The sequence below is a fragment of the Chiroxiphia lanceolata genome, chromosome 16 (assembly GCF_009829145.1).
Source record: "Chiroxiphia lanceolata isolate bChiLan1 chromosome 16, bChiLan1.pri, whole genome shotgun sequence".
Taxonomy (NCBI): Eukaryota; Metazoa; Chordata; class Aves; order Passeriformes; family Pipridae; genus Chiroxiphia; species Chiroxiphia lanceolata.
In genome coordinates, this window is record NC_045652.1 from 13515181 (window position 1) to 13542597 (window position 27417).

The following is a 27417-nucleotide window of genomic DNA, read 5'->3' on the forward strand; positions in this document are numbered from 1 at the left end:
TTAAAATAGGCACAAAGGCTGCTCCAAATCCACTGAAGTCCTTGGGTACCTGCCAATGACTGCAGTTGGCTTTAGAACAGATCCCAAGAGCCGAAAATCCCACGTACAGCATTACATTACTGGGCTGAAAAAATCTGTTTCACCATCCTTTTCTTTAATGAAGCAGCTCTTTATTCTATGGCTCCTGTGGTGTGCTTGTCACCATGGTATCTGAACGCATGTGTGGATCATAAGGGTATGTAGAACATTTGTGATTAAAAGCTCCTAGGAAAAAAAAAATGTACCTTTATTCTTTCCCTTCATGACAAGCAGTTAGACACAGTCTAAAATAGTCTCAAATAACATCTTGTTTGTAACTGAATCTGCTTTGAAATAGAAGGAGTCACACTGATCAACCCAGGCAATTACCAACAGCACATCTGCACAAGGAACATCTGAAGTGGAAAACATTTGCTCCACAGCAGCATCATTACAACCACAGGAGCAAGGAAGACTATCACACTGCTGGGAACTGGGTGATCTTGTTAAATTCCTAATGGTGAGGAGAGAAAGCCTCGTAAACATTTTAATCACCCATTCAGAGGGACCAACAGAAACTCTGCCAGTCATTAGAGTGGCTGCCAATTTAACTGTGACTGGCTGGCAGGACACGAAGAGAAAGTGAAGTGTGAAGAAAACTTGTGTCCAGTGAATGCTTGGCTTTCTTTTTCCAGGCCAATGCTGCTTGTGCTGCTCCGGACAAGGAGCACAGAGCCTTTGGTAAGATGCCTGCAGAATGGCAACAAAAAGTGCAAAGAGGTGGAGTGAATTCCCAGAAGGAATGCAAACAACTGATAAGTTCGAGCTTAAGGCTGCCTATGAAGAATCCTTAGAATCTATGAGGGAGAAGAACAAGGCCCTTCAGGTTAAGCACTGGTTTAATGTTAAAAAATTCTGCACATCATAAGCCCCTTGATTCCTAGTGAATGATCTCTGTGGTGTCTTCCAGCACCAGTTCCACTTTCCTTATTTCTTGCAGTACTTTCTGTCTCTGGGGACATTTAGTGCAATAAGAGAGAGGCTGCAGTGCCAGTTCTGGCTACCAGAATCCTCTAATTCTGAGCAATTCACTTAAGGGGCTATTAACAACAGCCAGCTTTACCCTGGGAAGAGGATATTCCCTTTAACCTCAGTGGAGAAGATCCAGCATCTCCAGCACTCACTTCAGAGCAAGTCAGCCAAACTCCTCTCAGTCTCCCTCTTTGCATCCCTTCTCCCCACTGGCTGTACAGGGAGACCAACTGCCTTGGCTCCTTTTTTTCTAAAAAACACTTCTGTAAATTACAAACATTTATCTCTTCCAGGAGGCTGGAAGATGTAAATATTTAGAAGATGCTACAATCTGCTGTCCTTGTGGCCAGGAGAAAACAGTGATGGACACTCTGGAACAGACCCAGTGTTTTCTGGGCTCTCACCCCCAACCCTTTGCTCCAGCCTCCATCAGCTGGCAGAGAGCCCCACTGTGCTGCAGAGGGATGATGTGGTGTCCTGTTCCCATTTTGTGAGAGCAACCATCTGAAAGGGGGAGAGGGAAAAGCTGGATAAAAACTGGGGAAAAATTCTCTTGATTAAACGGGCTTCATTCTTCCACCTCCATGAGCACATGCAGCTAACAGGGCTCATTCAGAAGTCCAGGATAATATTCAGCAATGAAAGAAAAGGGCAGCTGATTAAAAAGTGACTGAAACCATTTCATGCTATTTCCAGTCAAAGGATCTGTCTGGTGCACTTGGTAAAGTTCATAGTCCTGAACTAAATCTATTGCATGAAATATCCGTTTTCTTCCCTAGAGGAAATTAAGGATCTAATCAATGAGCTGGGGGAGGGAGGGAAGAGCATTCAGGAGCTGCAAAAGGTGAGGCTGGAGATTGAGAAGGATGAACTGCAGGTGGCACTGGAGGAAGCAGAGTCTTCCTGGGTGGTACCAATGCTGTAGATGTGAGAGATGCCTTCCAGCCTGGTGTCTGCTGCCCACATTCCAACAGATGGATTTTTTTATGTACAACTGGATGGATTTGGTACTTATAATTATGTATAGCATAATTACATTATGTATGTAATAAGGCTGCAGCATGGAGGTTTTAAGTTAGACATTAGGAAAGTTTTAAAATCATTAAGGGGAATTGCTCCTTGGACCAGACTGTCTGGGGGCTGTAGATTCTCCCTTACTGGAAGTTAAGTGCAGTCTGGTCACACATCGTCAAGTGGGTCTGGTTTTAGCAGGAGATGATCCAGATTTTAGGCAGCACATTTTTAAGGTGACCTCCTGAAAGCTCTCCAGCCCTGCTTTAAAGAGAAGGTATTCATGAATGGCTTGGTGTGAAATGCTGGTATCTCAGTTTTAACAGGTTTGAAAAGTTACTGTATTTTTATTACTTGGTGGGCAATAATTTGCTACAAGGGCTGGATCAGACTCAAGATAACAGACTGCTGTACCATATGCTTCACTGGACTCCACAGAAATAATCACCAGCATGCAATTGAGTCTCTGCAGGCAAGTCTGGAGATTGAAGGGATGGGGAATGCTGAAGCTCTCCGGCTGAAGATGATGGACACTGACCTGACCAGGATGGAAATGCTGCTGGATTGTGCCAGCAGGAACAACAGTGAGCTTGTCATGACCTGAATAAACTACAACAGCACGTCCAGGTAAACTGGAGAGGGTGGGAACAGGTCCTGGATGGAAAAGCACACCAGCTCTGTTTTATACTTAAGCAACAAAGCAGTAGATTATGTACTCTTGTTTAGACAGACATCATGAACACACTGAGAATTTATATTCGAAAGCCTTGGTTCTCCCACTCACACCAATTTCAATCTGCACTAGTTCCAAGAAACCTTATACAAGAGAAGCATTATTATCAGCTTTTGCTAAACTACAAATGTAAGGAACTCTTTATATGTAATTAAACCAAAAAAGTTCTGTGTTCAAGAGAAGTTGTGATTGCTGTTTGAACAGGATAGCCAAGGAACAGACTAGAAACGAACAGATATAAAACTAACTAGCTCTTCATTGCTAAAATAAAATGAAGTAAATTAGTAAAAGGCTATCTCTTTGTTGGAATAAATACAACTGCTGCCAAAAATCCCATTTTAGTAACTTAAAGACTAACCACAAAGATTCCTTCTCTCTACACACATGTGTATATATATATATACACACTCAAACCTAACTTGTCCTCAGTTACATCAGCCTCGATCAGGAGTAATTCTCTAAAAGTCACTGTGGCTGCAAGGACAGGCAAACATGATACTGAGACCCAGAGCTGGGGGGTTTGGATTTTTCGTGGGGTTTGGATTTGAGTTTTGCTTTTTTTAAAAAGAATCTGGCATCACCTTAAAGAACAGCTTTGCAGAGAGACCTCCTACAACTTTCAGCTTCCTCTCCATTATTTACATTAATCTTTCATCTGCTCTCAGGACCTTTGCATCCAAAGGGATGGGGATGTTTGCCAGCATAAGAAGCTCCAGGAGCAGTAAGTGCTGCCTCTGCCCACCTCAGAGAGAGCTGGAAGAAGTGCAAACTGACCTGGAGGGCAGCAAGTACTCGGGAAAACTGCGGGAGCAGGCAGAGGTCATGGAGAAGGCCTGGTGAACTCAGTGTCCACGCACAGAGAAAACACAACTATTTATGCAACAGCAACCTGAGAGCTCCTCTGTGTGTGGTTTAACATTAAATCTTAACTGTGGGTAAGCAGGGCAGGATTAGGGCAACAATGGATAAATATAACAGTGGTCTATAAAGCAGGTCAGATAACTCTATGGAAAATGAAGAGCTCAGTTTTTAAAGATATTACACTGACAGCAGGATTTTTAAAAAAGCACCATCTTGGCCCAGCTTTGCTCCTAGCAAGGCTTATGAAAAGACTTTTAGCAGATTTGGTGGAAGAGTTAAGACACTGCTGAGGAAAAACCCACCATAAAACGGACAGAGTAAAATTCTGCCTCCATTGAAAGTCGAGTTTTATTAGTTGTTTCCATGGTGCTCAGATTTCTTCCAGAGTCTGTAGCCCACAGCGAGATCCCTTTCAGTGAAATTTTCAGCCTCCTTGCATTACAGATTGCAGCATGAAATAACATACCTGCCACTTCATTTTGTGCACAGATTTATGAAGCTACTTTAACATTCACCATTACCCTCTGCAGCGCTTTTCCATAAAGACCACCCATGATAACATTTCCAAGGAGAGGAGTATAACTTCTGGAAAGGACTGATAAATCCAAGAAGCATTTCTCAGCTGCAATTATGGGACATTGGTTATAAAAACTGAGTCGTAAATGTGGCTTTTATTCCAAGAGGATAAAAAATACAACCAAGACATTCCCTTCCAACTGACCAACAATAAAAGGATACACTTTAAGCAGGTGAACTGCTATCTCCATACTAAATTGGGAGTTTAAAACTAATTTGTTATATAAAACCCACATAGCATTGAGCTTGTGCAGCATTCTGAAACACAATGGCACATTTACACGATGTTGTTCTGCTGAAGAGCAGCTTGTGTTACTAGAATGCAATTTTTCTATTAAAGCCTTTGTAGTTCTCCTTCCATAGAGTGGGGGTTTTTTCATTATTATTATTTTTACAGCAGCAACAACAACAGCCCTCCAATGATTCATATCAGTAAACAGTAAGCACTAAATGAGCTGTTGGGCTCCTATTTTCCGTGAGATAAAAAGACACATCCATATCGTAAAGTGTGGAGCAGAGACTATGTTTGTGGAGGATGCAATCAAATACAGCTTCAGTCGGGTCTGAAGCCAGCTGCTGCTACTGCAGCAGAGCTTTGAAATAAATAATATTGGTGTATAAACTCAAATCCACACAGAAATTCAGAAAAACAGACTCAGACTCAAGGTCTTCGTAAACAACAGGGTCTGTTTCTGCCTCAGAGGTGTATCATTATTTTAGCTCTCACTTAGCCTGTGAGTAAACACACAGGTTTTAATGCTCTGTAATGCAGATCCAGTGGGGATGAATCCCATTTGGCTGAACAGTGCACAGTTCTATAGAGGAAAAACAAACTATACAGTAAACTGATGCACAAATCGTCTCCTTGAGAGCTGAATGGAAGAGGGGAGCAGATGAGACATTCTGGGTCTCTAAGACTGTTTTCTGCCCTCTAAAATCAGTTTGTTTACTATTAAATGAAAGCTGGGGCCTGACCTTCAACACTGTACTAATGAGCACAACGAAATCAGCACTGAGCACTGAGCAGCTGATGAGAGAGCAAAGAAAGCTGTGGCTGATGCAAGTCACCTCCCCACCTTTCTGCCCTTTATGCTGGCAGCTGGAAACCTTAAGGTATATATTCCATTATTTCTCTCCAGTGCTGATTTGAAAGCACAGTGTTAATAACAGATGTCAGCACTTGCTTTTCGTGATCCTGAAAAGCAGGATGCACGTTAGTTCACTGATTGCAGCCCAGCAAAATTAATCCACAAAAGAAGAAATTCACTTTCACTCTGCCTCCCTGGTAATGTGCATCACAGATGGCACCCTGAGGAATTCCTCCATTTCCTCTCGATTTGTCCTTTCTTTCCCTTATTACACAACTCCACTCCTCACACCTCTCAGCCCTCCAACAAAGAGTAGGCTGGGTTCCCTCTCCAGCTAGTCAATGGCATTCAGAATTGGCACAGAGGGGAGAGAAGTTGCCAGCACTGAGCAGATTGCTCCTTTGGCACTGTGCTGACAACTGGCACTTCCGAAATATCACAGCGAGCTGGGGGTTTAATGCACAGCATCTCCTCCCAGGCTGAGGCTGAGCCTTCTGCCACCTTTTTTGCTTTGTGTTACTGTGTGTTCAGACGATGTCTTCACCCTCCAGCTACACCTCAGCCACCTTCTTTCCACTGAAGGGCAGAAATAAAAGCCTGAAGTGTCATTAGAACCAAAACTATTGACTTAATAACATGTTATTAACTTAATAACACCTTTGACTAGTCCAGTGGTAAAAAATGAGCATCCCACCACTTGGTTTATAGCTGTCCAAATCAGCTGGGCTTATTCCCATTGATTTCAGTGAACTCTGGATCCATTCTTCAGAGAGGCAGCTTATGATACACAGGAAAATTAAAGATGTGGCAAAATTCCCCAGAAGGTGACACACAGATTTCGAATCCACATATGCAGCTTTCCATGATCTGTATAAATAGCTGTGCTCTCAATCTGTTTCATACCTTCCTCACAGCCTTCCTGTGTGGCAAAAGATCTGTGTCAGGAGCGGGATCGTTACGTGCACCTGGAAAAAATTCAGAACAACTATTAAATTGCAATAAAAGACCTGCAAGTCAAGATGGAATGGGCTGAGCAGTTAACCCCGAAAGGAGGGGGAAAACCCCACCATTATGAAACTCCAGGGTAAGAAAAACATGTAAAAATATATTAGAAAGATTATTTCAACAGAGCAGCTATGAAACCCTTTCCTGCACTTGGGCTTTCACATTCAGCACAAATACCTGAAAAGGAACATTTTCATTTAACAACAAACATGTCCCAAAGGGAATGCAGTAATTCAAGGAAATCCAGACTAGGCAGAAAAGCTGCATGTAGGACACACTGAACCCACTGGAGCACAAGGGAACTTCAGCACTTTTCACCCCGTGCAGAACTCATCCATCAGGATCTTTATGGTGCCTGAGCAGAGCAGTAACAAGCCACTGGTACCAGCAGCTGATCTACACCCACAAAGGAGAATTTGCAAAGTGTACTGTCACCAGCAGCACGATTTGCCTCTTATTTTTCAACTGCAACTAAACTCTTGAGCATGAGAAGCTTCAAATTCTTGAGGTAGATACCATCTTCCTATTTTTGATCCTCATAATGGCACATCAATTTTCCTTCTGCTCCTCTTCAGTCGAAGGAACTGGAAATAGGGCTGTATTTTCACATACTGGGACTAACAAGGCACATCTAGAATCCCTCTCAAAGCAAAACTTTTTATCAGCAATTACCTATATGTGTATCTGACAGCCTGCTTTCCAAAAGATCTCTTTTTGACTAGCTGTTACTCTTTTGCTGCACGAGGGTGTCCCAGGTCAAATCTTTTTCATGTATACCTTAAGGTCAGATTGCATCTAAATCACTTTCACTAAGACCAGCGCAGCCTTGCTTCTGAGGCTTTAATCTCAAAAACATCAACATCCTTCCTGGATTAAGCACAGCATAATTGAATCAGCTCTACAGCAGGAGCAATGGTGGAAAGTTCTTTGGAAAGGCTTGACTGGAGACAGGGTCTTAGCTTTTAATGCTTCAAAGCCCCGCAGAGTTCCTCGCTTAGATACTTTCCCTCCATCTGGTGAAAATCATTTTGTAAACATGTAAAACCGTACTTAAAGCGTAATTTTGTTCCTGTTACATAATTCTCCTCGGCCCAGTTGCGTGCCTTTAATCCCTGCAGCTGATCTGGTTTTATGGTTAAGCCAATAAGGGCTGCAATGATTACACATCTCACAGTCACAGGACCACAGGACAGACCCTCACCTCGCCTCCTTCCTGAACGCAAGACCTCGTGTTGCACTTCTGCCACTCTGACAAATATTTCAGATCCATTCTTAAAAACCTGTAGGAGCAGCCCTACATCCTGTCAAGTCAGTTCCTAACACAGGGCTTGACTACTTCAAAGGAATCACTGAGGATATTTTTCCCCTGTAGCCCAGATCTGCCTTGCTGTTATCTCAGCTTATGACTTTTCACCCTACCCCTGTAGACATAAGAGGACAAATTGTTCCTTTCCTCAGAGCTGCACCCTTTTATCTGTTTGAAGACTACACACATCTTCCCTCAGCCCTCTGTCCTCTCAACAGGCTCAGCAGAAGTCATGTGTTCAAAGACTCTGATCATTACTGACACCTTTTTCTCCAAATTATCCCTGTTTCTCTGGTGCACAGCCCAGGACTGGCCATGCTCTTCCAATGCAGCTCAGCAGAGCAGGATTCCTGTGTTTATTACTTGTATTTTCTTACCTAAATGGACCTGCACGGTGTTTGCCCCTTCTGCAACAAGATATTTTGGATTCCTGTTCAGCTTTTGCCCCGTGGTCCCTCCATCCTTTCTGCAGCACAGCCAGCTGCCCTATACCCGTTGGGTATCCCTGAAGTTGGTGGTGTTGAAATGCACCTGCTGCTGAACCACATCCTATTTTTTCCACAGAGCTCCTATTCTGAATACTAGTTCTACCACTGTGTTTATTCTGAACTTGATCTCATCTTCAAATGCAGTAATTGCATTATTTCATCACAGATGACTAATGTACAGGTACAAGCACTGATATCAAGTACTTTTTCCCCTCAACCTGTTTTGCAACTCCTTCAGAGTGGTATCATCTAGACTTGTTTCCCAGTTTATTATTAGAATATCTTGCAAGCCAGTGTCAGAAGCTCTACTAAAAATCAAGCTATATGACATACACTGCTTTGCCCTTATCTGCAATCCTGGTTATGCTGCCAGAAGAGGAAATTAGATTGGCTCAATTCATTCATGACAAAGCCATACTGGCCAGAATTCACCTCCTTTTTTGCCTTCGAGATGCTTATAGATTGTTTATTTTCTCTCAAACTCAAAATTAAACTCACTACTCTACTGCTTCTCAGTATATCTGGGAGTCACTTATCTCTCCCCATTCCCCCAGACTTTTTTGTTTGTTGTTGCTGTATTTGAGCTCACAAAATATCACAGGCAATGGAGTTTGAAGGAGCCAAAAAACGAGACCCCAAAGAGGAGGCAGCTCCTCAAGGGGATTAAGAGCAGGGAAAAGTGTTGCTAATGAAATTCTTTTGATATTCCAGCACTGAACCGCAGAATCATGGAATGATTTGTGTTGGAAGGGACCTTAAGGATCGTCCAATACCAAGCCCCTGCCATGGGCAGGGACACCTTCCACTAGCCCAGGATGCTCCAAGCCCCATCCAACCTGATCTTGGACACTTCCAGGGATGGGGCAGCCACAGCTTCTCTGGGCAACCTGTGCCAGGGCCTCCCCATCCTCAGAGGGAAGAATTTCTCTGCAATATCCCATCTAACCCTGCCCTCTGTCAGTGGGAAGCCATTCCCCCTTGTCCTGTCACTCCAGGCCCTTGTCCCAAGTCCCTCTCCAGCTCTTGGAGCCCCTTTGGGCACTGGAAGGGGCTCCAAGGATCTCCCTGAAGCTTTCTCTTCTGGTGTGTATGTATTACTGGCACCTCTGTATTTTGGGAGTCATCTACTGGAAACCATTAATAATCACACTGTTTTTTTTTTCTCCTCAGAGAAACAACCTAGGGCAGACCTACCTTCCTGTATTTTTTTCCCCTCCTTGTCCTCCAGGCTGATCACAGCAACAGACCTGACAGGAGGTTGTACTGAGGTGGGGGCCAGGCTCTTCTACCGTGTCTACAGGGACGACTGGAGGAAACGGCCTCAAGCTGAGGCACGGGAGATTCAGATATCATAAAAAACTTTTTTTTCCCAGTCCAAGTGGCCACACATCGGGACGGGCTGCCCGCGGTGGGTGGCGGGGGCCATCACCCCTGCAGGTGTTTAGGAGGCATGTGGATCCGGCGCGGTTTAGGGATCACAGCGGTCGTTAGCGCGCTGACAGTTGGACTTCACGATTTTTAAAAAATTCTCTCCCCACCCCGACAATTCCGCGATATTTTTACGACTCGCCCCGCCCGCCCCTCCCTGAGGGGCCGCGCAGGCGCCGCCCCGCCCTTTGTGTGTGAGGGGCGGGGGCGGCGCGTGCGCGCTGCGCGTTTCCTGCCGCCCGTGTCAGAGCCGGGCCCCCTCGGCCTCTCCCGCCGCCGGAGCGGAGTCGCGTTGACTGCCCAGAGTCCGCGAGTCCCGCTCCGCCCCCGCCGCCCCAGGTGAGCCCCTGCCCCGCCAGGGACGACCGGGGGGAGCCGGCGAGCCCACCGGGCTGAGGGGATGGCAGGGGGTGGGAGTGGGGGGGCGGGGAGGAGGCGCCGCAGCATCACTGCCCCGAGGGGCTGGGGACGCCCTTGCTGAGGGGGAGGCGGTGGGCACCGCGCAGCGCTGCGCCCTGAGGGGCCGGGCAGGGGCAGCGCCGGCCGTGCTCTCTCATATCCCCCGCCGTGCCCCCCATATCCCCCGCCGTGCCCCCCATATCCCTCCCTGTGCCCCTCCCACCTCTACCGTGTCCCCCGCTCTGTCGTGCCCCCCCATAGCCCACTCCGTGTCCCCCCCATATCTCTCGCCGTGCCCCTTCATATCCCTCACCGTGCCCCCCCCCATAGCTCCTGTCATGATCCCCCATAACCCCCCAGGGCCCCCCTGTATTCCTGGCCGTGCCCCCCCAGCTCCTGCCGTGCCCCCTGCGCTGGCAGGGCCGCAGCTCCTGATCCGTCCCCATCCCGGTGTCCTGTGTCAGGAGATGCCCTGGAGGAGTCACCCCCTTGGGAAAGCTGCGCTGAGTGGCTTGGAATGGAATGACAGTGAAAGGGGGCTGTCCTTAATCACAGGGGCTTTTGGAAGTGATGTAGGTGCTCTGAGAATGGGCAGGGATTAAAAAGATCCCTTCCTCTCTCTGTCTCTCTGTCACACATACACCTTCCATCTCCAAGTCCCCATCCTGGCTGGTTGCTTCTCCAGGGATGGCCTTGGACCTCATGTTTCTCACCCCAGGGAGAAATGACAGCAGCTGAGCCCTGTATTTCCCACCCTGGATCCTTTCAGTCCTTATACTGAAAGAACTGCTGTACAAAGGTGGAAGATTCCCCATTTTTAAAAAAACCATTGAAACTCAAGGCCAGTTACTTTGTATTTGGGGAAAAAGCTGAGGGAGAGCTGCATTAAATACCTGATTAACAAAGCCATCATAACATCATCTTCCCTGTGTGAGATTCTGAGGTTGGCTGACAGGAAGGCATTGAGGTTATTAATTTATCATAAGGCCAGTGGCATTTTCCCTACTGAAATATGAGTTTGATTTTTGTCTGTGTATTGGTAAGGAATAAATACTACTGGAAAACTTCAATAAGATTTATCTCCCCTAAGGAAATAGCACTGCACCTATCAGGAGACAGAAATAGCAGTGCTTTTTGAGGTTATCATCACTGTTGGGTTTTATGGGTTTGTTACCAAACCAAAATGGAAAACGGTGACTTGTACCAAGTTATGGAGCTCAAGAAACTCAGTCAATGGGAAGGGATGGATCATACAGGTTTGGGCCTGTTTTGGGAACAGCTAAACAAAAATATCTGGACTAGAAGTTAGGATGAGACCATATTTTATATGCAGTGCAAATCTGTGGAAAAAAAAATACCAGGATTGTGTTAGAAAGTGTTTCAAAATAGCTGCATTCCTTGGGGAGGGGAGGTTGGATATTTTTACGTTTTATTTCGGAAAGAGAAGCAAAGGCTGAGCATTCCTTGTTGGTGGAACAGCTCTTGAACTTTTCCTGTATATGGAAATGTGCTGCTACCGAATGTTGGCATGAGCTAAAGCAAGATCCTGGAAAAAGCACTTTGCAGTTGTGTTTTGCTTATATTCACACGTGGAATCTCAAATGATGGATGTCCAGGGTCAGAGGTAACTCAGATTGTGTCAACATTTTGACATTAACAAAAAAAAAAAAAAAATTAATTATTTTGCTTAGGACTGCATATATTTAATAACTTCTTTTGATTGATAGAACGTGGTTATTAGAAGAACCATGAAACTCATGCTGGTTAAAATTGTGAGCTGGATTTAAAGCTTGTATAGTTAAGCTGTATTTGAGGTACATTTGCAATGCAACTGTCATTTGCATTTCTTTAGAATAACAGTGCTTGATTTCCTAAAACAAATAAAATTAAATAAGATAAAAAGTCTCTCCAGTTATTCCTAAAAAAAAAAAATTAAAAAATGAAATCAAATAAAAAAATCTTTCCAGTTACTTGCATTGGTGAAACACAGTCTCCCCTCTGCCCCAAGATTCAGCACTGTCAGGATATTTGTTGAATTTGGTGGTGTGGTAGTAATTGCTAAAGCTCTGTAAGAATTTACTCATCCTTCTCTCACTCCTGAGTTTCTGTTGGATTGCCTTCATTTCCTGTTTGCTTCCAAATTCCTACCTTGTCCTGAAGTCTCCACCCTCTGCTAACATGGCCTTACTTGGGTATGTTGTAATTTCAGGCTCTAATGGGTGTGGATGTCTTGGAATGACATCATGGAGATGGTTCTTTTCCAATGTGTATGTGGGGGTAAAACCACTTTGATCCATCAGCCAGTGATAAATTGCTATGAAAATTAGTGGAATATATGGAAGGAATTGACAAATCCAAGTTGGATGTATTGAACTGTGCACATTATTATTATTATTACAGGTGACCTTGAGTTTTTATGATATTACCTTCCATCCATTTATGCTGCCCTTGGTTAATACAGGACATAGAAGACAATATTTTAGATATTAAATTAAAAATATTTTAAACAACTTTGTATTTCCGTCTGGATGTGCCTCCAATTGCAGATGTTCAGGACTGACTCTTGTAACAGCCATTAATTGAAGAAAAACTAGGTCTTTAGCCTTTTTTTAAACAAAATACTCACAAACTGCAATGATTCAGCTTGTTCTTTTAGTGTTTGAGTCTCATGGGGGCAAAAGCCTGACTATCAAATAGTTTAGTGCTAGAATTAATTTGAAGAAATTACTAATTAGTTAATTACTAATCTTAATAATTTTTCCCTAGGATACATATAAATGGCTTTATCAAATAATACATCAGCAGATCACAGTTACACATCAGTTTAACCTCCTGAAAGAAGATTTTGTTGTAGTGCTGCCTGTGAGCCTGGGTACATGTCAGGGTTTTTAATCAGTTTGCTGAGCTATGTCGTAGATATTTATTTTTTTTATTATTCTATTTCCACAGTAAAATTAGGAGGTTTATTAGATTTCTTGAGAACCTGCTCCCTTGTCTGTGAGGATACACTAAGAAGCAAGTGCCTGTGGCTCTTAGGGCAATTGCAATTAGCTAAAGTAAGCAGGACAATTAATATTCATTGCCCTACTGAAGCTATCAGGGTGTGTGACACAGGCAGCTCTTGAGTAAATTAACATATTTACTGAGTAAGTTGTGATCTCCTGCAAGGGAATTGCAACACTGCACTGAAAGGTCCTTGGTAAATGTTGAAGTTGATCTTTATTTTAATAATTCTCTCATTTTGAAGTGTTCTGTTTCCCATTTTACACCTTTCAGCTCTTTCACTTTTTACAACATAGGAATCCCTTGTACTCGGAATGTCTCTGCATCAGTTTCTGCTGGAGCCAATCACCTGCCATGCCTGGAACAGAGACCGTACTCGTAAGTAAAATCTTTGCTTTCATTCTTAATTTATTTTTTTTTTTCAATTGCTGTTCCCTCTTGGCTGTCAGTTTGGGGTCTTGCAATGTTCTGGGTCATGTTTAGGGGAGGTGTGGTGAGATACATAGTTCCACGTGTTAATTGTTCCATTTATGATCCAAAAAGCACTCATCCCCCAAAGCTGAGCTTTTCTAAACTCATTGCTGGAGCTCTGGCATCAGAGCAAATTGAGTCTTCCTGGTGTTCCAGAAAGCTTTGCCTCTTGCTCTGCACCTCATGAGGTTGACCTGACCCTCTCTAACCCTCTATTTCCATACCCCAAATCAGCCCTTTCTTTTAATAGTTCAGTTTTCTACTATGTGAATTTTTATGTTCCGAATATGTTGCCTTTCTGTGCAGAATACTCATGACCGTGGTATGTATACCAATATCTTTCAAACTGGCAGAGAGCAGGGTTAGATTACATATTTGGAAGAAATTGTTCCCTGTGAGGGTGGTGAGGCCCTGGCACAGGTTGCCCAGAGAAGCTTTGGCTGCCCCATCCCTGGAGGTGTCCAAGATCAGGTTGGACGGGGCTTGGAGCAACCTGGAATAGTGGAAGGTGTCCCTGCCCATGGCAGGGGCTTGGAATGAGGTGGGCTTGAAGTCCCTTACAACCCAGGCCTTTCTATGTCCATAATTATTTGAGATTTTCCAGGGTTATCAGCCCTTTGTTTACAAAGCCCATGTAATGCCCTCAAATTTGAGACCAGAGGGTTTAGGTGAGAAAGTCTTTTCAGCTAAAGCATTGTAATTTGTAATTAAGAAGCCTTCAGTACTATAGGACTGTTTTGTTTCCTTTTTCCAGAGATTGCCATTAGCCCTAATAACCATGAAGTCCACATCTACAAGAAGAGTGGGAACCAGTGGGTAAAGGCTCACGAGCTGAAGGAACACAATGGACACATCACAGGTGAGACTGTGCTGAGCCAGACATGGAGTTTTCCCACCCCCCTGTTTTCCCCAGTTGAGGCTGAACAGGAAATCTGCAAGTGTTGAGTAAATAGATCTTTTTATAGGTTGGCATTCCCACTTACAGAGAGCCTTGCAACATTTTTCTGGACTGCCTGCAATGAATGTTAGGAAGAAAAGCCCTATCTCATTTCCAGACATTTCAGTGGAGTAACTGAGCCCTTTTTGCTTGTCTATTGCTTATTTTTCATCCATCATGACATAATGAGAACACATTTTCAGTGTACTGAAGTAATCTGGTTGTGTCACAGTGATACATGCTGCTCCCTTTCAAGTGCTAGTACTAAAATTTCATCAAGTATACGGCTGTAACAGTGGTTTATGGTTCCCAACAGCAATAAATATCCTTTTTTAGGGACTGTATAAACATTTGAAGTGGTCAATCCTGGACTGATGACAGGCTATCAGTGAGCACATTTACTGCAGGCCCAGAGTATCTGTAGATCCTCAATGAAAATTAAGAGGAGCTGCCACGATGAGTCACAAGGTGTTATTTTAAAAAATGTGATTATCCTGTGGCAGTCTTTTATATTACTGGGGTTTTTTTCCATGGTGATACTTATATAAAGGCTTTATTCTTTAAGGACATGAAAATAATTAATACAAGCACTTGCCCAAAGCAGCAATATCCTTTATTCTGTTCTCAGCTCACTAATGGGCAGGAATATCTGCCCAACAGCATTTTTCAGGAATTTTATTCAGTTTTTTTCAATTCTTGCTGTCCAGGAGCACAACTGTCTGTGCTGCTTTGTGAAGTCACTTGGGCTGAATTTACAAGCAACATGCTGTTCCCCAAAGACATTTCTCTCCATTTTACTTGTTGATGTTAGAAGGCAAATATACATGACTTGGGAAAAGAGCTCTCCCTGCCTGGTGCATACCTTTGGAATACTAAGTGCTGTGGTGATTGTGAAGAGTGGAGTTAAGCTGCGGTTACACATAGGAGATCAACTGATCAAACTGTTTGTAACCTCTGACAGGAGTGAGTCAGCTGCTGCCACTCCAGCTCCTGCTCACAAGGGACAAGGTCCTTCTCTTGACTCAGATTTGTGGGGAGCTGCCTCTGCTCACTTACAGGAAGAGCTTTAATTACTCTAATTGCTTAGTTTTCTGCTAAGCTAAAAAGCTGAACTTGCCATGGGTCAGAACAGCACCAGTGCTGGTGCAGGGGAGGTGGTGGGCAAGAGAAGAGAGGCAGGATGGTCCCTCTTGCAAAACCAGCATTAGGGCTCGTGTAACTGTGGTTCCAGACCACCAGCCTCTTCAAAATGGAACCTTTTAAGCATAAACCTGTTTGGAAGTAGACAATATATGAATAATATGGTAAAATTAGTACAAATTCTTCTCATAGCTTTTATCCCATTTTCAGTTTATGAGCTTAGGGGATGTTTTCAATACTGAACGTGGTAATGGAAAAGCACTGACATAAAATTTGTGTCAGGAGAGTTGAGGGTTGCACTCTGCATCTCAAAGAAGGTTGCTAGAGAAAAGGTGAAAAATAATGTTCCTGTAAGACTTTCCAGTTGAGAACATCCTTCATTGCCTAGGAGGGGAAAGAAGCAACGGCAGCATTATCAAGGGCTTTGTTTTATTCCTTGAATTGTTATTTTTGCTCGAGTAAACCTTTCTTTCTCATGGCACAGCTTAAATAGTCTTGGAAACAATGTAAGGATTGTGTCAGTACACAAAGATTTATAACTTCTAACAAAAAAAAACCCCTGTTATCTAAACTTTAGATCATGGCTGCAGTCTGGTAGCAAGCAGATGACTTTGTTAGAGGTTGTGCAGTTTTAGAATTGCTGAGTTTCAGCTGTTGGGCCAGATCGTGCAGAAGTCAGAGGTGTGGAGGGTGCTGAGGACGGGCCTTGGCCGGTCTGCAGAGCTCCACCTGTTGGCCAACCTCAGAGTGGGTTTAGTGGGAAATTCCCGCTGGGATCCGGGAATTCGGGATCTGCAATTTCGGTGAAAGCTGGAGGGAGAAACAGGTATCCCTAACAGTTTAAAATGGCTCCTGGAGAATAAGTGAAAAAGGGGAATAACAGAACAGTAACTGTCTCAGTAATAACTGCCTCAGTGATCAGTTCACCAGGAGCTGTAGTGACAGGACAAGGCATAACGGGTTCGAACTGAAAGAGGGGAAATTTGGATTAGATATTTGAAAAAAATTGTTCCCTGTGAGGATGGTGAGGCTCTGGCACAGGTTGCCCAGAGAAGCTGTGGCTGCCCCGTCCCAGGAAATGTCCAAGGGCAGGTTGGACAGGGCTTGGAGCAACCTGGTCTAGTGGAAGGTGTCCCTGCCCATGGCAGGGGGTGGCATAAAATGAGCTTTAAGGTCCCTTCCAACCTAAACCGTTCTACAACAGAGGGCTGTGAGGCGATCTCTGTTTGCCTTGCTGTGAAGCAAACAGCATAAAGGGAGAGGTTCATTCCTGGGAGCTCTTTCCTTGCAGGCATTGACTGGGCTCCCAAGAGCGACCGCATCGTGACGTGCGGCGCTGACCGCAACGCCTACGTGTGGAGCCAGAAGGACGGCGTGTGGAAACCCACCCTGGTGATCCTGAGGATCAACCGCGCCGCCACCTTCGTCAAATGGTCTCCCTTGGAGAACAAATTCGCTGTGGGCAGTGGAGCTCGACTTATATCCGTGTGCTACTTCGAATCTGAGAACGACTGGTGAGCTGTTTAACTTCTGCTTATTCCTGCAAGGTCTGCACGGGAAAGCTGAAGCCTGGAGTTCAGCTGTGGTAACTGGGTTACTATTTTACTAATTTCTGAAATCTTCGAGGAATGTAGAGGGATGGCATTTTTCCATTTCAGAGAAAATATTCCCTCTCTTCTTTACTCTAGTGTGTCACCTATAAGCCTTTGACTTCACTTATTTTCAGGTGATACATGTTGGCATGGATCTGTTCTGTCTGACTGCCATAAACATATGTTGCTTTTCTAAAAGAATTCGTGCAGATTAAAAGTCTGTTAACTACACCTGTATGGTTGAAAAGAGAGAAATGTTTCCTTCCCCCACCTCGTTCCAGAATGAATGAAGAAACCTCCACTTGAGTCTTTCTTCCATTTACATTATTTTCTTGTTCCATGTCATTAAAGAGTTTGACTCAGCCACATCTCCAGGGTGGTCTGTTAGAAGATGTTTGAGCTTGTCATTGACCTGTTCTGTATTTTGTCATGTGCTCACATCACAGTTTATAGATTTCTAGCACAAATATTTCCACCATTAACATTTTTTTCTCACTGGCATCTAAACTTAGTGCTTCTGGTCTTCTCCCTTTGTAGCTGCACGTGTTGGGAGCTACATTTGCTGTATCATCTGTAGGTGAAATCTGTGGGGAGCATCTCTTGCTTTGGGCTGCATAAACAGGCACAAAAACACAGGTGTCCTGTGTCCAGTCTGCCATGTGGAGATTGAAAAACAGTGACACCATCTGCAAAATACATTTTAAAGATTGTTTTGGATTTTTCTGCTTTCCAGCATGTTCAGTTATCAATATTTTTTCTGCTTCAGTTGTCTGCAGAAGAATCACAAACCCATAAAGAAAAAGAATGTGATCCTTAAAACTGGTGCTTGATGGAAGTAAAATCAAAGAAGAAGCACCATCATCCCAGAGGCCATCCAGTGAATAACAGATTTCATTACTGTTTTGTAAATAGTTCAGATAAACTAAATCTGCTGAGGCGTATTTAGGCCAATATTGATGCATTCAGCAGCAGGACCACTTTGCACTGCACTGCAGATAATTGAGACGAATGCACTGGTCACATCATTGGCAGTTCCCCCATTTACTTGGTTTGTTTTATAGTTATTGTGTTATTAAACAGTAGAAAAGTCAATAGGCAAGAGATGTGACTGTAAAACTCATTGGAAGGAGCTGGAGAGGACTCGTACTTGGTGATCCATGAAAACAGGGCTGCTGAGCTCAGTGTCACAGTCACAGCTGACCTCGTGTTCATGGGGTGTGAGGGACCAGCAATTCCTGGGCAAAATTCACATTAAGGAGCTCCATCTGATGCATTATAAGAATTAGTTGGAAAGGGTATAGTACTCAGGTGAGGAGATACATATTTAACAAGTTTGTTCATAGTGCTTAAAATTTTAATTAAGATAACCGTCTAAAGTTCACAGATTGCACAGGGAATGTGAAAGATTTGGGCGTGATGTGTTTTCCAAAATGTTAGTCATTGGCAAGGAGTGATCTTTTTGAGGAGTACTTGGGGGAGTCAGGTAAAATATGTTCATATACATTTCACACATCTTTCTTTTTTCTTATTATTTTAGGTGGGTGAGCAAACACATTAAAAAGCCCATTCGTTCCACTGTCCTTAGCCTGGACTGGCACCCCAACAATGTTCTGTTGGCTGCAGGATCCTGTGACTTCAAGTGCAGGTGAGAGAAACTAAAGCATCTGTGTGTAATTTGGGTTTCTGGATCGAGTCAGCAGCATGAGCATCTTGATCAGGCATTTGCTGTTAGAATAAAAGGTGGCTCATTGCATGCTCTGCTTGGTACCAAGATAAAATACCCAGCTTGAGAAACGTTGGCTTTGGTGCTACTGCCTGCTGACTTTGGACTGCCAACATGGATCTGCTGAGGGACACCCTTCCAAAGGCCTTATCCCACCTTTTTCATCCCTGAGTCAGTAGTTCTCTCCCCTTTCCCTGTGCTGACCGTAACGTTCTCGCAGCCCTGTGAGGAGAGCAGGGTCAAGGAATTGATCCACCTGCAACTCAGTGCAATAAAACACATTTTCTGAAGAGCATTTAAAAAATAAAAAAAAGGCTGTTAAAACCAGCTTGGCTTGAGAGATGGATGGGGCAGACTTTCAAACTGATGGTGAAATTCCAGCATGAGGGATGGGTCCTGCAGGCTGCTCTGAGGGAGGGATTGAGGTCACTGCAGGGAAGTTGCATGGGGAGCTGTCTGCAGTGCCTGGCTTTAATTCACATTTACTTAATCACTTGTACCTTGGATGATAATGAAAGCTTCTTTTCTTAAATTCTTTATGTAATAGGGCAATTTTTAAGCTTCAAAGTGTGTACTAAAAATGACTAAGGAAGAGTGGGAAGTGGAGGTGGGACTGACTATTACATTCCTTATTTCAGAATGAAACCCTCACATCTAAACCCTATCCTTTGAAACTTTTTTATGTAAGGAACAATGATAAATGGAAGATGGGAAGGAGAGTTGTCTCCCTTCCCTGCCTTATCTCATTTTCATTAGATAAACTATATATATTCACTTCCTTTCACAAAAAATATGATGTGAGACGTACTCACTCATCTTCCAGAAGCAGCTGCTTTTCACGTGTGGAAATCTTCTCGTGTGTGTTCAGAAAGGATCTTGGGACTTTGACATTAGGTCACCTGAAATATATTATGTGTGTGTATATATTTATATTACCTTGGACTTGAGCTTTTTCCAGTGCTTGTTATGGACATTGCATCCCTGGTTATCTCCTTTTCCCTGTTTGGTTGAAAGTTAGATTAACATAGTTTTTCTGTTCAGTGTGATTTTTTAAAAAAAAATAATTATATTTTCTGGAAGAAAATGGTGTGGCTCGGTTGGTTTCCTAGGAACATTCTCTAGAAGACTTGCTTAGTCTTTTATTTCCCATCAGAAAACTCACTCTGTCCTGCACCTCATTTCTCTGAAAATGGGCTATAGTTTGAAAAAAAAAAGACCCAGGTCTTGGTTTAAAACATTTGGGAAACTTTCTGCTCTTCCTTAACATTGTAATTCAGGATGATTCATTAAAAAATTTTGCTGTTTTTCTCATAGAAATCTCCATATAGAAATGTTAAAGAAAGAAAGAGTAGTGGAGATTGGTACTGGGTTTGTGTTTCTTCCCCAAAACCAAGAAAAACTGTTCTCTTGGGTAAACAGTGAGTACAGACATCTAGAATTCCCCTTCTAGGGAGTGTTCACTTCCATATTAAAGATAATAAAGATACCTGGCTCTGAAGTATTCATCTGTTGTGATGAAAATTATGGAATGGATCTGCCAGAGCCACTGCTAACTAACAAGAGCCAATTGGGGGACATGTTGGGAAAAGATTGGAGGGCAGGAGGCTGCAAGTTGATGGAAATTCAGCAGTTTTTTGGTGGTTGGCCCAGATAGATGAACTCCCCTTCCATTTATCTTTAAAATAAAAAAAAATATAATATATATAGCTAATACCACTGCATAGGTGTGAATTTTATATTCTTGCTGGAACAACGTTGCTGTGGGAATAAAAGTCATTTCCCAGTGTTCTTTTCAAGGCTGGGGCCTTCAAGCTGTTTTTAAAAGAGAGGGAGACTTCAGTGAGGGAAAAGACTTATTTTTATTTTAACTAACAGTTAAATTTGAGGTCTTTCACTACTTAGGAATGATTTTCCTGCCTTGTGTCAAAGGCTATTGCTTTAAACATCTTGTCCTATTTCCATACATTAGGAGAACCATCCTTTTAGATGGCTCTATAAAATCAAGTTTTTTGAAGGATTATAATTAGATTATATTTAAACTGATAGAGCCAAATATAAATTCATACTTAATTCCCTGAAAATCTGTACCTAATATAGCTGCAGTTATGATACCCTGATCATTCCAAATGAGCAGCTCTATTGGAATTAGCTGAATATAGGTACCTTTGGAAGTGCTTACCCCACACATGTAAAACATTTAAAAAACAGGGAGGGGGGAGCTACATTTCCTTAAACTCACTATAAAATAATTCCTTTGTGTGTGTGACTGCAACCATGAGTATTTGATCAGAGATTTTCATTTATACTGAGTTTTTCCCTCTGGTAGTAGCGTGGTGTAGCTCTCTTGCTCCTCCTGCTCAATGGACTCTAATCCCACGTTGGTGACGTCCCAGTAAATTCCATGGTAACCCTCAGGAACACCATATTGTGGCACGTCTGAATCATGCAGAAGGAATTCGATGAAAGGGGGAGGCTTTCTATTTAAACATATCTTGAAAATTGTAGTGCTGGGGAAAAAAAAAACAACAACCAACAAACCTATAAAAACATTGTGGTATTTCAGGTTTTTGAGGCGTTTTTTTTTTCAATAACGAGCAGGAAGAAGGTGGCTCAGAGCCCCTTTGCAGGCATCAGAACATCGGGTTTCTTTCTTTGAAATCCTGCTGAAATGTGAATGTTCCTAAAAAGTGGGTAATTTTGTAGGTGTTTGTATTAGCTTCTAATTACACACTGCTGTTCCTGGGTGTTCTGTAGCTGAGGGATTGACTCTGGAGAGCTGTTAGCGCCGCAAAAGGATGAAAGGGAAATCTTGGCACGGTGGAAAATGCACTGACAAACGTGTGTTTTTGTGCCATCTTCTGGGAAAAAAGGAGAGGGGTACAAGAACAGCGTTTATGAAAAACCTGTGTGCTTTTACACCCTTTCTCTCCCCACACTGAAGCTTCCAGGCTTGTTTAAAGATACCATAATATTTTATTCGGGGGGGAATCAAACACATCCCTCCGCTTCCGACGCGAAAAGCACCCGGAGCTCCCAGGAGGTTTGTTCTCTCTTTGTTCACACTGGAATCCTTTTTTTTTTTATTTGCAGGGTGTTTTCTGCCTACATTAAGGAAGTGGATGAAAAACCAGCCAGTACTCCCTGGGGCTCCAAAATGCCTTTTGGGCAGCTGATGTCGGAGTTTGGGGGAGCGGGAAGCGGGGGGTGGGTGCACAGCGTGAGCTTCTCTGCCAGCGGGAACCGCCTGGCCTGGGTCAGCCACGACAGCACCGTGTCGGTGGCTGATGCCTCCAAAAACATGATGTAAGTACCCCCTTGCTGTTCCTCATCAGTTGTTGGACTTGATGACCTTAAAGGTCTTTTCCAACCCTAACGATTCCGTGATTCTCTGTGGAATATCGTATCTTTATCTCACGAGGGCTGTGACTGCTGCTGCCATTTTTACTACTCTGGATTCCAGGAGTCTCTTTGAGGCTTGTGTAAGGTTGATACTTAAGAATTTCAATTACATACTCTAAAATTCTTAGAAGAATTCTTCAGTGAGGGCATAGCCAGTTTACTTTGGCGGGGGGGGGAAGCATTTGAAAAGAAGAAATTGCATTCCACTCTGTGTGGAAATATACAGAGAACTTTGGGGGAAACAATATTTCCTTGTAAGTGGATTCAAGAGAGTCCAGAAACATGCTCACTCCATAACTAATAAAACCCTATCCCCAGCCAGGATCTGGAAAATAAGTTGTTCATTTCATGAAATACAAATTCCAACCACTGTCCTTAAGGTTCTGCTGAGGCAAGGTTTCAACTTCCAGTCTTGCACCTTCCAATCCAACAAAATATGTAATGAACAGTTCTTCCTCCTGCTCCTCCTCTTGATCTGCATAACTTTGCAGTGTCCATGGCTTTCCAACCAAGAAGGAAGAGATTCTCCATATGTTTTGGCAGCAGAGATTTCTGGGGATCATCCAGGCACTGCTGGGATTCATTTTGAATTGTGGTTCTGATGGCTACAGTTATATCAGTACCTGGCAGGGGATATCAGTCATTATAAAGTGTTTCAGAATTCTTTTCTCACTCGTCTTTAAATCACAAAAGCTGACTTAATTGAACATCAAGGCTTTTTCCCACTGAAGAGATGTCAAACATTAAAACTTCAAGTGCTTTTAATATACAAATGAAGTTAATAACTTCATCAGTCTGAACATTTTTGGGAGCGTTCCTTTTAAACTCTTGCCCCTGTTTGCACACAATATTGGCAACTTCCCCCTTTCACCTGAAGCACTTCATTTTGCTACAGATCCTCCAGGACACTTTCATTAGCTTTAAAACTTCTTGTTAAAAATTACAACCCTCTGGAGTCACCACAGGACAACTGAGCCACGCTGGCTTTTCCAGTAATCCTTGTGTGGGAACCATGTCTATTTTTTGTTAGAGCCAAAAATGAGAGGTTTCAACGAATTCCTTTAACAAATGTTCTTGTGTTCAGGGTTTCACAGCTGAAAACAGAGTTCCTCCCACTCCTGAGCGTGTCGTTTGTCTCTGAGAACAGCGTGGTGGCAGCTGTAAGTGTCGCTTATTTTCTGCTTTTAGTGTGTTGTCGTGTTTTGGAGGGGGAGAAACACCATCTTTTACCCAGCTAATAATAAATAAGCTCTTCCCTGGTGTCAGTCTCTGCATTCTGCAGCCAGAAGCAGCAGCAGCACCCGGTGGGGACGGGCAGGTTGTTTCTCCTGACAGGCTTCCGTGGTGTTTGGTTGCAGGGCCATGACTGCTGCCCCATGCTCTTTAACTGTGACGACCGTGGCCTGCTGACCTTCGTTTCCAAACTAGACATTCCAAAACAGAGCATCCAGCGCAACATTTCCGCCATGGAACGCTTCCGGAACATGGATAAAAGAGCCACCACGGAAGATCGCAACACGACCCTGGAGACGCTGCACCAAAACAGTATAACGTGAGTGCCCTGCTGCCAGGGCCAGGGGAGGGAATGCTCTCCACCTCATTTTGGTTTCCCAGGATGTTCTGCAAACCTGTGAGAGCTCGGGGTTGCTCTACCAGGAGGGTTTAGCCAGTATCCCCTTTTCCTTGTAGTCTTTCCCTAACACACCTGCCTGTTTGTAGGACGTGCGTGGAAGCTGGAGTTAATCATTGACATGGTGTGCGTGCTTCTCCTGTTTGCTCGTGACTGATGTGTTCTGTAACCTGGACACAGCTTATCTTATCAAATATGTGGATGGTTCCCAAGAGGCTGATGGCACTGTGCAAAATCTAGTCAGCAAAATCCACCTCAAACAGGAATTCACATCCCAGCTTCCTGTTTAACATGTTATTACCACGTGTATTTAGTTATTATGTATTACTGTTTTCAAACTGAAAGAGAGGAAATTTAGGTTAGATATATGGAGAAAATTCTTCCCTGTGAAGGTGCTGAGGCAGATTGCCCAGAGAAGCTGTGGCTGCCCCATCCCTGGAAGTGTCCAAGGCCAGATTGGACGGGGCTTGGAGCATCCTGGGCTAGTGGAAGGTGTTCCTTTCCATGGCAAGGGGTGGAGCTTTAAGGTCCCTTCCAGACCAAACCATTCCATGATTCTGTTGATCAAAATGATTGATCCAAGTTGATTGAGTAAAGTATCCCTGCATTTAAAAAAAGCACGAGATCCCAGAGGATGTTGGGCAGTTCATGTTAATGCAAGCAAAACATTTTGGCTGCAGCCACCAGGCCATGAAAGAGCTCTCAGCATCCTTTTCTTGGCTTATTTTTCTGAGGCATTTGACCAAAAATCTGGTGTAAGCTCTGGTATACTCATGTCTCCATCTGAAGGAGTAGGAGTAGAATTCAACCCAAATTTCCCAGCTTTCTGGCTCTCTGTAATGGGTGTTAGAGCTCTCACTCTCTGTTTGCAGCCAAGTGTCTATTTATGAGATAGACAAACGGGATTGTCGGAAATTCTGCACCACTGGCATCGATGGAGCAATGACCATCTGGGATTTCAAGGTAAAAACAGGCTTTTACTACTGTGTTTATGTGAACTAGCTAGGGTGGGGTGGGTTTTTTTTGATCTGTAACATCCACTCCTGGGGCTCAGCCCTAAGGCAGGTTTCATTAGCAGCAGGAAATCCTGACAGGAATATTCAAGACCATTAGTGAACTCTGTAAGAAAAGCAGATCCAAGAATCAGCATAAATGCAGATGCACTTCATTTAGCAGATGGTGCTTATGCAGACTTAATTTTTTAATGGAATTACTTAATGTCCCTGTAGGAATTCCCACCAATTCTTTTCTTCTCCGACCTCAGCCACAGTTGGGCTGGAATATTCACTGGTATGACATAGCCCATTGCCTCTTCCTGCTCCCATCCCATGGGACTCTGCTCCCTGTTCTGCTGCAGAAGATGGTCCTGGCCTCTCAGAATTAACCTACCAAAGTAGTAAGAAGTTGCCTCAAAGAACTGGAAAATACAATAAAGATCCTAAAAGGATTTAATAATGCTTGTGCTTGCTTTGCTGAGGCCCGGCCAACAGAGGTCTCTGCTGGCCTTCCCAAAACTCTTGGGATCTGGTTTAGGAAAAGAATGGGTTGTCTGTGTTCTGTGATGCCAGAAAGTTCTGGAGGAGCCAGAGAAGAGATTGAGGTGATCTATAAACTGCTTTAGTGCAGCTTCAGGTCTGTATCACTAGTTTATATATGCCTGAGTTTGAAAGGAATGACTGTTGTGGTCTCTGGCTCTTGAAATAGGAAGAAATTCTTTCCTTTACAAAGAAATCCTTCCCTGTGAGGGTGGGGAGGCCCTGACACAGGTTGCCCAGAGAAGCTGTGGTTTCTCCATCCCTGGAAGTGTCCAAGGCCAGGCTGGATGGGGCTTGGAGCAACCTGGGCTAGTGGAAGGTGTCCCTGCCCATGGCAGGGGGGTGGAACAAGATGGTCTTTTAAGGTCCCTTCCAACCCAAACCATTCCATGAATCTATGAATATGAGTCTAATCTCAAGTATTGGGGTTTTTTACTTGTTTTTCTCAGCATTTACACCGAGTTATTTAACACAATCAGCTGATAGTGATTAAGATTTTTCTCTCTTTCAAGACCTTGGAGTCCTCCATTCAAGGGCTACGAATCATGTAAAGATGGATTTCCATGATCTAGCAGGACAAACTGCTTGACTGAATGCAGCTCCCACATCTGCACAAATCCGAAAAGGGAGGAGGAGGAAGGTGAAATATTTGGAAACACTGAGAAAATACGGCTTGGCAGATTTTTTTTGAATCTAAATTTGGTGAATTGTGTTGGTTTCAAAATCAGCTGTGATTGTTCCTTTTTTTTTTGTTTTGTTTTGTTTTGGTTGGTTGTTTCATTCCATTCTTTACCAAAGCTGCTCCTTAAGTAGTTTATTGCAGGAAGTTGTGAATCACTAACTTAAAAGGGGAATTTTATGTAAATTGTCTGCTAGAAATAATAATAATAATAAAAAAGAGAAAAAACGGTTCATTGTTTTGCTGCTCATTGGTGGCGATTAAAAAGGGGATGTTAAGGGAATTAATTGGGAGAGAGAGGGAGTGGGAAAACCCTGCACTGATACTTTATGGCCTTAAAACAAGCAAAGTTCATCTTAATTGAAAGTTTCTCAGAGTTGACAGAGGAAGACTTGGAGTTCTGATGATCTGGATGTGAAGGTTCAGATGAGCTTCTTCCTGGGAAATTGTTCCCTTGAGGTGATGATTTTGGAGGATGAATGATTTTATCCTACTACCCTTAATTCTGCCTGCCTTGTGTTTAATCCATAATAACGGCAAATTAACCTGAATGTCTTTTTTTTATTGTCTGCTCAGTGGGCCACAGTTTTTTCCAAAGAATTATTTGTGGTTCCCTTTTGGGATTGGTACCAGACCTGCTCCCAGTGCAGTGCCTGGGGGATGAGGCAAAGGGCTGTGTGTGGAAAGTGAGGCAAAAATCTGCTGAGCCACATCTTGGGAAGACAAATGAAAAGCAAATGACTCTGTGAGTCAGTGGAGCTGCACAGGCCTGGCTGTTGTGTAGAGCTGAGTGCTTGGCCTGTAAGATCCCGTGTTTGTAGTGACTGGTGGGGAATGGAGCACCTGAGAGGTGTCACTGTGGTCTGGCTTCAGTGCAGGGCCTTTGTCTCCAGGAACCTTTTACAGTTCAGCTCTGAGCCTCGGGAGCTCACAGAGGCATTTGCACGTAACTTATTTTACTCACAGATCTGGTTCTTCCCCCCTGTGTTGCCTTGAGGCCGGGACAGGCTGTGCTCTGAGGGGATTAGCTGGCTCATGGCATTGCTTTACAAGGTTCAAGACTCGTTTCTGTTGAAAATGCAGAAGTGTGTTTAAAAAGAACCCCAATGACTACATTTACCACTTCCTCTGGAACCAGAGTTGCTTCATACCCTGCTCGTTTCTCAGCTGGGGTTGGCTGAAAGGGGAGGGTGGAAGATCAGCTCACAGAGTGACAACTCCTGTCCTCCACTGCAGAGCTGGATCCTTCTCAGGTGCTGTGCTGCCTGCACAGAACTGACTGGTTTTCCAGTTCCTTCTGGTTTCCTTGTGTCTCCCACCTTCCTCCCTTGGCAGTCAGGTGTGGCTTTGCACTTTCCTCTTT

At 43.7% G+C, this 27417-nt stretch overlaps 2 protein-coding genes across 4 annotated transcripts in view; one reads left to right on the plus strand and one right to left on the minus strand.

Moving 5' to 3' along the window:
• KPNA7 (karyopherin subunit alpha 7) overlaps window positions 1-9691 on the minus strand; it is a 46472-nt gene extending 36781 nt beyond the window's left edge. The window contains exons 1-2 of one of the 2 annotated variants that reach the window (XM_032703633.1): window positions 9313-9691; window positions 6223-6284 (exon numbers count right to left, since the gene is read on the minus strand). The gene's annotated coding sequence lies outside the window, so the exon portion shown is untranslated. The remainder of the gene's footprint in view (window positions 1-6222; window positions 6285-9312) is intronic. The other variant, XM_032703635.1, reaches the window with a different exon arrangement.
• A 52-nt stretch (window positions 9692-9743) lies between these two features.
• ARPC1A (actin related protein 2/3 complex subunit 1A) lies at window positions 9744-26284 on the plus strand. 2 transcript variants are annotated; one of them, XM_032703637.1, is made up of 10 exons: window positions 9744-9885; window positions 13222-13326; window positions 14174-14278; window positions 16788-17010; window positions 18626-18733; window positions 21902-22114; window positions 23295-23370; window positions 23569-23762; window positions 24713-24803; window positions 25888-26284. In XM_032703637.1, exons 2-10 carry the CDS (start codon window positions 13263-13265, stop codon window positions 25924-25926), a joined length of 1113 nt encoding a protein of 370 aa, XP_032559528.1. In that variant the 5' UTR covers window positions 9744-9885; window positions 13222-13262; the 3' UTR covers window positions 25927-26284. The 2 variants fall into 2 exon arrangements, with proteins under 2 accessions (XP_032559528.1, XP_032559529.1); XM_032703638.1 differs by having other exon boundaries at window positions 9745-9885; window positions 13245-13326.
• Window positions 26285-27417: the final 1133 nt, after the last annotated feature.

Bases quoted from the DNA above. Each gene is read 5' to 3' on its own strand.
- ARPC1A (XM_032703637.1), top strand. From the start codon at position 13,263: ATGTCTCTGCATCAGTTTCTGCTGGAGCCAATCACCTGCCATGCCTGG. The intron at 14,279-16,787 runs GTGAGACTGTGC...CTTTCCTTGCAG, and splicing joins ACACAATGGACACATCACAG to GCATTGACTGGGCTCCCAAG. The intron at 22,115-23,294 runs GTAAGTACCCCC...TCTTGTGTTCAG, and splicing joins GATGCCTCCAAAAACATGAT to GGTTTCACAGCTGAAAACAG.